Source organism: Lactuca serriola, chromosome 9, assembly GCF_051521515.1.
Source record: "Lactuca serriola cultivar US96UC23 chromosome 9, Lser_US96UC23_V15, whole genome shotgun sequence".
In the NCBI taxonomy this organism is placed as follows: domain Eukaryota; kingdom Viridiplantae; phylum Streptophyta; class Magnoliopsida; order Asterales; family Asteraceae; genus Lactuca; species Lactuca serriola.
This window is the reverse complement of record NC_136416.1, coordinates 163,500,574-163,511,429: the sequence shown is the minus strand read 5'-3', so window position 1 is coordinate 163,511,429 and position 10,856 is coordinate 163,500,574. Positions and strand designations below refer to the sequence as shown.

Sequence of the window (10,856 nt, the reverse complement as noted above, 5' to 3'; positions counted from 1 at the left end):
CAAGTGGGTGATTTTGTAATGCTAAAAGTATCCCCATGGAAAGGCATAATGCGATTTGGGAAGAAAGGAAAACTAAGTCCTAGATTTGTTGGTCCTTTCAAAATCATCCAGAGAATTGGTAAACAAGCATATCGCTTGGAATTGCCAGAAGATTTGACAGGTATTCATGATGTGTTTCATGTGAGTTATCTGCGTAAATGTTTAAGCATATATGATGAAACGGTCCCGTTATCCGAGGTGAAACTGGATAATAGGTTAACATATGTAGAAGAGCCTGAAGAGATCGTAAACGAAAGAACGACTAATCTACGTAATAAAGAAGTGGAGTTGGTGCTTGTCAAGTGGAAAGATCATCGATGCCCAAATTATACTTGGGAAAATAAGAATGAGATAAGAGCAAAATATCCCCATTTTTTTTAATCGCTGTAATTTCCGGGACGAAATCCTCAAAAGGAGGAGGTATATGTAACATACACGTTCAGTTATCGTGTTTTGTAGTTTAAAAATAAATAATATTATGAAATATTATATGATATTGAACATTGAGTTCTAATAGATGGTTTTTACTAGAAATGAAGTAAAACTATGTTTAGAATCACTCGAAAAATATTGGAAGTCTTATGAGATTCCAATCAAATGTCAAATATTGAAATTTCACGAAAATATAAAATTTGAAATAAATAAAATTTAATTATTGAAAGCTGTAAAGAATCTCGTTAGAAACATTTAGGCGAAAATCTCATCGAAATACGATTTATAACAAAGAAGTTATGACCAATCGAAGATCCGCGACAAAACCGACAAACACTATTTAGCGTAAAAAGTGAGTTTTCGATAAACTACTTTTTAGCCTTAGTGATCTAAATAAAAGTCGTAGAACTCGTTAAACTGAGAATTTTCATAAAAGAACGTCCAAATCTGACTTCGTATGAGGAAGTTATGATTTTTCTATGTTTCGGAATAGCAGTAGACAGCTAAAAACTCGAAATAAAGATCGAGTGATTTTTAGCCGATGCAACCTAAATGAGAATCGAAGGTCTCGTCAATAGTAGTACAATGGTAAAAAGACATATGAAAATGGACATCGAATGAAGAAGTTATTAATTTTTAACAAACTTTTCCTGTCCTGGGCTGTTAAAAATAAAATAATAATAATAAATTCAAAATTAGCTGACGGAATTTTTAACGCCCTTTTCCTATCCCGGCCTGTTATGGATTTTTGAAGTTTGGGACACAAAAACCGAGAAAATCACAAAATCCGAGAAGTTTCGTATGGCCAGGGTTCGGCCACGTCACCCTCGCCCGCAAAGTGCCCGTGTCCGATCTGATGATTCATCCGAAGCGGAGGTCCAACCGGAGTCCAACGCGTGTCCTAGCCACGCCATGTCCGAAGCGAGCTGCCTCCGGTTCCGACGCGTGTGCTGCCCTCGCATCCGAGGCCTGGCCCTCGCATCTCCTGTCGCGTGTCACCTCGTGTCTTGGTCTCGGACTCACCACCTCCCCCCCTCGCCTGCGAAGCTACCGCGTTGCTTCTCCTCCTCCCTCCGTATCTGAGCCTCGCCCTATAAATAGTAGGGTGTGAACCCTCCCGACAAATGTTAGAAAATCTCATACTTTTCACTCCTAAACCCATTTTAAGCCATTCCAACTTTCCCTGAAGCCTCGGGATCATACCCAACACCCGAAGAACGTCCCAAAGTGTCCGAAGACCCCGAGAAATTTATCTTTTTGGTTTGAAGTTCAACCCTCACAAGGCCCAGTTTTCAATAAAGCTCCCGGTTTTCATCGAAGAAAGTTAATTATAGTAACAAAGTGCTGTCCAAATTAATATTTTAACCCCCAATTAATTCACAGTGAGTTCAATATATAGGAACAATTGTATGTTATGTGTTATATGTGTTGTGTGCTTTTCCCTGTTATTATTTCATGCTATTTTGGTAGCAAAAGTTGTACCCTTGACCATGTGATCAGTGAAAGGACTAGTATCACAGTGGTATTGGTATGTTGCCTCTGGCCGTGTAGAGCATGTCTCGTAAGAGAATGGCTTCTATCCCTATGGCATTGGCAGAAGGTTAAATAGGGCTGAAAGCCTGAAATCTACCAAAATATTTAATCAGAAAGTGCATGTCTATTGTGTCATTTAGGCTGAAGCTTTATTGATGTATATCAAGTATGAAAATTATTATGTCTCATTGATTGTATATCTTTGAATCAAATCATTGATTGATATGAAAAGGTTGTCACATGATTCACATATGCCTTTAGTATTCCTTTTTCTCTTTGCTTCTGTCATATTGATGTATATATATATATATATATATATATGGCATAACGTTATATTTTATCTATTATTGAACTCACTAAGCGTCACCGCTCATCTCTCTCGGTGCTTAACCATTGCAGGTAATAAGGATCCACTATATACATATACTGTTAGAAGATTTTGAATAGATAATACTATTACTTTTGTAATTAGTGTTCATGTATGTATAAAAACTAAAATATCCTGGGTAGTTATGTAATATATAACACTTTGTAATAGTCTAAATAATCTGTTTGTATCTAGTCTTTTGTAATCAAATTGTCAATATAAAATATTATTTATAAATATGCATGTAGCATGTTTTGGAATAATATGATGTAGTTTTAAGTTTTATTGAAAGTGGTTCCTTCAATCATATGAAAGTGTGAGTCTTTCATAAAAATCTGAAACCAGATAACCAAATCGAACCAAATGATCTTTGGTTTATTTGGTTCGGGTTAATCGGTTATTTTAATTCAGTTTGGTTAACCGAATAAGAATACTTTATTTGGTTTGGTTTTGGTTGAATTATTATTGTTTTTGTTAAACCAAAAAACCGAATAAGCTATTTAATTATATATATATATATATATATATATATATATATATATATATATATATATATATATTTATACTTTATATCTATAAATTAACATTTTATATTTAAATCGATGGATTTGTTGTTAAAAAAGATTTTGATAACTCATTGTTTAATTATTAACCATTATAAGTTTATATATTGCTTATGCATTGTATTAAAAAACAACTAATTAGCCAAATGTTAATTAATGTTCGGTCATTTCATTCTTCTTCATATACGAGTAAAGATATATTAATTCGTTTCCACAACTTGTATGATTACATTGAAACTTCAAGACAACATATTGTTAAAATATGTGATGTATTAATGTATTTATTTCATTTGGTAAAAGTTTAGTAGGTTCTTTTTTCTTTTAGTTTACTATTTATTTTATGGTAAATAGCACAAAAGACACTAAGTTTACACCAAAATTCTACTTTGACACTGTGTTTTTTTTTGTATCAAATTTGACACTATGTTTTCAAATTGTTACAATTCTGACAACTTGACCGGTCAACTCGGTTACCTGCTGGCATGGCATGATGACGTGTCAGTTTTAATGACGTGACATGCTGACGTAGGGGTTGGCATTTGGATCGGACCGGATCGAGCCGACTCTTAAACCAGACCGGTTATGGAGAATATTGTGGACCATGGACCGGATTGGATGAGTCGTGTCCGTGTCCGTGTCCATGTCTGTGTCCCGGTCCAGGTTCGGGTTTTTCATTTCTTGGACCGGTAACAATTTAACACAAACATACATATATTGTCATCTAAATCTAACATGTTTACCAACTAACATATATATCAAGTTTACCAATGAATGCATGTGGAGGTCAATGATGGTTCCATATACCCGATTATTTTTTTTAAATTCATGTAACAAAAAAAGTGATTTGGTGGTACGATCAAGTAAAACCGCAAAGTACATAAAACCGTTCATCTTGTTGAAGGCACCACAATACTTGTCGTATTTCTTCTTCATGTCCTTTACCATTTCGATAAACATTGGTTTGGTTAACCACTTTCTTAGATGTATGTCCACATCAAAGACTTCCCGGATAAAAGGATTTACTAAAGGTTTTGATGTAGACGAAACAAGCTCTGTTTTTGTCTTGAAATTTTCAAAGAAGTTCATTATATCCATTACAATTTCAAAGTCAGAATTTTTCGGTACTCTATCAAGATCCCTATCATATGATTTATCTGTCAAAAGATACATAAAAATTCAGAATTACAGTATAAAATAATGGTTGAAAAGCTGAAATATTTCAGCTTTGATATCCTAACTTTGATTGATTGTAACTCATTGAATATAACACCAAAAACAACAAAAATATAGTTTAAAATCATCTAAAAACTCTAAATTACACAATGGGAGAAACCACATGTCAATCCGACTTAAAACAAATGAGATATGTTTGTTTAACGAGTTTAACAGAATACAAAAGTTTAAATTTCTTGCTGAAAACCTGAAATATTTCAGCTTTGATATCTCATCTTTGAAGGACTGTAACTCATCTAATATAACACCAAAAACAATAAAAGTATAGTTTAAAATCATCTACAAACTCTAAATTACACGTGGGGAAAAACCACATGTCGATCCAACTTAAAACGAATGAGATATGCTTATTTAAAGAATTTCACAAAATACAAAATTTTAAATTTTCTTGCTGAAAAGCTTAAATATTTCAGTTTTGATATCTCATCTTTGAATGATTGTAACTCATTGAATATAACATAAAAAACAACAAAATTATAGTCTAAAATAATCAATGAACTCTAAATTACACGTTGTAAAAAAATCGCATGTCAATCTAACTTAAAACAAATGAAATATGCTTGTTTAAAGAATTTCACAAAATACAAAAGTTTAAATTTCTTGTTGAAAAGCTAAAATGTTTCAACTTTGATATCTCATCTTTGAATGATTATAACTCATCGAATATAACACCAAAAATAACAAAATTATAGTCAAAAATCATCTACAAACTCTAAGTTATATGTTGAAAAAAATCGCATGTCAATCCGACTTAAAACGAATTAGATATGCTTGTTTAAAAAATTTCACAAAATACAATTTAAAAATAAAATAAGCCGGTCCATAACCGGTTTTTACCCGGAACCGGCCGCTCCGGACCGGTAAAAAAAATCAGACCGGCCCGGCTCTAAATCCTAGAACCGAGAACCGGCTCGGGGGTCCAAAAAAAACGGTCCGGTCCACGGGTCCAAATGCTAACCCCTATGCCGACGTGTCAAAATTGAATTTTTTTTTCCATAAAAAACACTAAGTTTTCATTTTTTTTTTCGATTTTGACACTAAGTTTAATTTTTTCTTTCAATTTTGACACTTTGTTTTTTTGTTCTAAATCAAAAATTATTTTTTCAATTTTGTTCAGTTTTGACCATTTTCCATTTGAAGCCGTATAAATATAGTTTTTTATTACACTTTAAACATATAAAAACAGTTTTTCGTTTAGAAACCACATTTTTGTATAAATATGATCTTTCATTTTTTTTATATTCAAAACATAATATGTAAATATGCATTAGTTATATATATTATTAGAACCAAACTAAACATAAGTTTCAAATAAGATGTAAAAATTTCACGGTTACAAACTTGACATCTGGGTCTTGATTGATTACACGTCTCCAAGCCTTCAAACTCATTTTAAAATTAAGTACTTAATATAAAATACCATTTTTATATAACTATAAAATTATGGTTTGAATGTAAAAAAAAATTGAAAAATCATATTTATACAAAAATATGGGTTTGAAACAAAAAAATATATTTATACGATTTAAAATGTAAAAATATATATATATATATATATATATATATATATATATATATATATATATATATATATATATATATATATATATATACGGTTTCAAATGAAAAATATCAAAATTTAACAAAATTAGAAAAATGATATTTGATTTAGAAAAAAAAAACAAAACAAAAACAAAGTGTAAAAATTATAAAAAAAAATAAATAAAAAAATAAAAAAAATAAAATAACTTAATATCAAACCAAACCGAATTAACCAAAACGAATTAAACATTTGGTTTGAATAAGGTTACTTTTAATATGCTAAAGAACCGAAAACCCGATTCTCTTAAACCGAAAACTAAAAAAAAAAAAAAACAGAGTGCGTCTTTTACAGGTCAAAATAAGTCAAAATACAATTACGACAGTCGGTCAAAATAGAAGTCTACTTCACTTCATCGATTTCTCTCTGCGACACCAGCCCCAAATCGTTAGTCTAACAGCAAAGGTAAACAGCCCCAATTCTTCCCCAAATTATCAATCATTTTCTCGTAAGTAAAAAAAAAAAAAAAAAAAAAAAAAAAAAAAAAGAATCTAACCTACTTTTATATATATAGTCCGTCACTCTCTCAATCTCTTACTTTGTTATTTCTAATACTATGTGTATGTACTATGTCGAAAGTCTGTTTTAATTTTTAAAGGATTAACTTTTCTATGGTTAATTAAGTTTTTATAGTCTGTTGTTTTTGCAATAAAGAAAAGTGATCACTTTAATTACGCGAGACTGGATACGCATATGTGAAAGGCTGCGACAGAAGGGCATGTATTTATTTGATTTTCAAGATTGATCAATTTTTTTAGCTGTTAGGTATGGTGAGGTTTTTGGGTCATGCTTATTGGTTGTCTTTGTGTAATACTAGTCATATAACCATTGTTTGGTCATAAAACCATTGTCTTCCTATATTCAATTCATCTCATATACTTTCCTTTACAAATATTTGATTCTACAGGATCCTTCAGTCACACCAATAGCAATGGCGTCTTCTTCAACTTCATCCGTTCAAAAGAGCTTTAAATATGATGTGTTTTTGAGTTTTAGAGGTGAAGATACTCGTAAGAACTTCATTGATCATCTTTATCATGCTCTTCAGGAGAAAAACATTCACACTTACAAGGACAACGAGGGAATCAATAAAGGGAAAAGGATCAGTGATGAGCTCATTGAATCCATTGAAGCCTTAAAGTTCTTCATCATTGTTTTCTCCAAGAACTACGCCTCTTCATCTTGGTGTTTGGATGAGCTTGTGAAGATAATGGAGTGTCAGAAGACAACCGAGCATACTGTTTACCTTGTCTTCTATGATGTGGAACCCTTCGAAATCCGCAATCAGATCGGGGCAGTTGGAGAAGCCTTTGCGAAACATGAAAATGAAGAGGCTGCTGGGAAATGGAGAAAGGCTTTGAAAGAAGCAGCTGATGTGGCCGGTTGGGAGTTGAAGAACACTGCTGATGGGTAATTCCTTTATCATATCTCTTCAATGTTCTTTCATTTTGTTTCTTTCTTATCTATATTTATCTTGGATGTAAAAGGCTCGGACATGGCCTCTCATGTTGGATTGTCAAATCTTTACTCAATCCCGGAGTCTTATCGAAAGATTAAATATGGAATTTGATTATATTTCAATGTTATTACCAGATTTACATTTTTATGTTATAGATCTGAAAGCAATTGTTTTATGTGAGAATTTTGAGTAACCTAACTGAATCTTCTCTAATATACAGGCATGAAGCTAAATTCATCCGACAAATTGTTGAAAAGCTTTCACTAGATTTACGTTCCATTAATATCTTCGTTGATGAAAAGTTAGTAGGCATGGAGATTCGGATTGACGATATTTTATCATCTTTAGAAAATGCTTCTAATGTTGTTTGCATGATCGGGATCTGGGGGATAGGAGGCGGTGGGAAGACAACATTGGCCAGAGCTGTTTTTAATAAGATATCTTTTCAGTTCGAAGGAAAAAGCTTCATTGAGAACGTCAGAGAAGTTTCAAACGATTCTTTGTCTGGTTTGAAGTTGTTGCAGAAGTGGGTCCTTTCAGATGTCTTAAATGATCAATATATCAAAGTAGGCAGTGAAAATGAGGGGAAGAATATGATGTCGTGGATGATGTGTGGTAGAAAGGTTCTTGTTGTTCTAGATGATGTGGATCATGTAGACCAACTTGAGGCGTTAGCTGGTAAATGTAACTGGTTTAAGCCAGGAAGCATAATTATCATTACAACAAGAGAACAACAAGTGCTTGTAGCACATGAAGTGAAGATTCATAATCTCAATCTGTTATCGGATAAGGAAGCAATCTCCCTATTTGGTAGTTATGCATTTGGTAGAGAGATTCCAAAAGGGTACAAAGAGCTATCAGGACAAGTTGTATGTTATGCTGCTGGTCTTCCCTTAACAATCAAAGTTTTGGGTTCATTTCTCTGTGGTAAAAGTAAACCTGAATGGGTAGATGCCCTAGCAAGACTAAAAACAATTCCATTAGAGGAAACTCAGAAGAAGTTGGAATTAAGTTATATCAGTTTGGACGACGAACATAAGGAAATATTCCTAGATATTGCAACCATATTAAAAGGTCGGTGGAAAAAATCAGCAATCCAAGCACTTGAAAGCTGTGGATTTTATGCTAGAATTGGTTTAAGAGTTCTTGAGCAAAAGTCTCTCATAACTATTGATGGTGAGCATGTGGGCATGCATGACCATTTAGAAGAAATGGGCAGGAATATTGTTCGTCGTTTGCACCCCGATATGCCTAACAAACATAGCCGATTGTGGGATAGAAAGGAAATTGAAGATATATTGGCTAATGACATGGTAAGGCTCAGATTTATTTGTAAGTTGGAGAAACTAACACATTTTCATTTGTTACAAACAAGTTTCATGGTGATTGCTTTTCTATTACAGGGCACAGAAGCAACAAGATGTATGAAATTCTACTATAGGGGACTGGATCCGCAAATCATTATGAAAGGTCTTAGAAAGATGAAGGAACTTCGGGTTCTTAATGTGGCTGATGAAGAAAATTACTTGAATCTGAAAAGTAATAAATTAAATGCTTTCAAAGTTCTATGGTGTAATTGGAAATTTAATAAAGTTAGCCTATACTTTCCGAATGTTTTAAGATACCTACGTTGGCACAAGTACCCCTTTGGATCTTTACCCAAATCATTTCAAGCAAATAACCCTTGTTGCACTTGAGATGACTTACAGCGATATCATACAACTTTGGGAAAGGGGTGAAAAAAAGGTATTGTTTTGCATGAACTATGATTCATTATAATGCTATACATCCATTGCTTTGTTAATATACCAATATTCAATTTGTTATTTTGCTTATGTTAGGTTCTTAACAAGCTCAGATTCCTTGACCTCAGTGGTCCAAAGTTGAGGTCTCTTGACCTTGGGTTGACTCCAAATCTTGAGACATTGATGCTGGAGGGACTTGGAGATGAACCTGGTGATTTGGTAGAACTTTACATGCCTGGTAGATGTTTAAAACTCAGATCCCTTGAACTTAATCGTGTTAAGTTGAGGACGCTTGACCTTGGGTTGACTCCAAATCTCGAGAATTTGATACTTGAAGATTGTGATTTGGTAGAACTTCAAATGCCCGATAGATGTCTAAATCTCATATTCCTATCACTCATTAATTCAAACCTCAGGACCCTTGACCTTGGGCGGATTCCGAATCTCGAGTATTTAAGTGTTTTCCAGTGTAATGATTTGGAAGAACTTCACATGGCCGATGAATATTTAAAGCTTAGATCCCTCCACCTTACTGGTTTAAAGCTGAGGACCCTTGACCTTGAGCCGAGTCCAAATCTAGAGAGGTTGTATCTTCTAAAATGCAACAATTTGGAAGAAATTTACATCACCGAATGTCCAATACTGACATTCATCAATATTCAGTGTTCAAAGCTGAGGACCCTTAACCTCAGCCAGGTTCCCAATCTCAATGAGTTGTGTATTTCTGAATGCAAAGCTTTGGTAAACCTTCACTTGCCCCATAGATGTCTAAATCTCAGGACCCTAAATTTCAATAATTCAAAGCTCAGGATTCTTCACCTTAGGTTCACTCCAAATCTTGAGGAGTTAGATCTTGAAAATTGTTATGATTTGGAAGAACTTCGCCTGGTCGATCAATGTCATTCAAAGTTGAGGACCCTTGACCTTGGGCTGACTCCAAATATCGAGAACGTAGTTCTTAAAGATTGTCATAACTTGGTAGAACTTCATGCTCCCATTGGATGTCTAAAAAATTTTGTGTACTTAGACTTAAGTGGTTGTTTGAGGTTTAGATCTTTTTCATTTCACATGGAGGATGATACTTCATGTAGTGAGGATGAATCACTCGAGGTTGATTTTTTAGCTGTGATACGTTTTACCTTTGAAAGTTGCCCATTTCACCCTGAAACTCATTTGCCAGAGTATGAGTTTAAATTTTTTCATATAGAAGATTTACCCTCATTGACTAGAAGTATTGAGAAGCTTATTTCTGAAGTTGCTTGTGCTTGCACAAAGCTTGAGACATTTTCAAGAAGCATTTGTCAATTACAACATTAAAAAAAAAAAGCTTAAATTCAAAAGGATATATATATATATATATATATATATATATATATATATATATATATATATATATATATATATATATATATATTTGGTTTATATCGATCATTTCATGTAATCTGAGTATTTTATCAATTTGAACTATTTGGTTGCATGCATTGCAGGAGGTCCAAGATGAACTTGAAAGTGAACTTCTTGTATTCTCCCAACTTATCAAAATTTGAGTTTGTGTGTTTGATCAGTACTCTCTACATTCTTAAGGATGGCTGTTGTCATTTTTTTTTTTTGTGGATGTGAGTCAGCAAGTAGTATGCTTATCGTTCAATGATGTAAGATATCATTTGCCATCCTCACAATGAAAAGAATCTTGTACTTAAAATACAAAAAGTAAAAAAAGTTTTGAATTTTATATCTTGCTTATAACCGTATACAACTATAAATCGTTTAAAGTCTCTTATAATAAAAACGATGGCATGTTTACATATAATTTTAAATGTATTTACCAAAAGTTGGTCGACTACGTTTAGTATCTAACTGGTTAATAAGTAAATGAAAAAAACTA

At 33.0% G+C, this 10,856-nt stretch overlaps 1 protein-coding gene across 1 annotated transcript; it reads left to right on the top strand.

Annotated features, from left to right (window-relative positions):
* Nucleotides 1-6,184: 6,184 nt before the first annotated feature.
* On the top strand, nucleotides 6,185-10,139 carry LOC145076763 (disease resistance protein RPV1-like). Its single transcript, XM_079022558.1, has 4 exons — nucleotides 6,185-7,177; nucleotides 7,447-8,539; nucleotides 8,630-8,972; nucleotides 9,068-10,139. Exons 1-3 carry the CDS (start codon nucleotides 6,699-6,701, stop codon nucleotides 8,921-8,923), a joined length of 1,866 nt encoding a protein of 621 aa, XP_078878684.1. The 5' UTR covers nucleotides 6,185-6,698; the 3' UTR covers nucleotides 8,924-8,972; nucleotides 9,068-10,139.
* The last annotated feature ends 717 nt before the right edge of the window (nucleotides 10,140-10,856 follow it).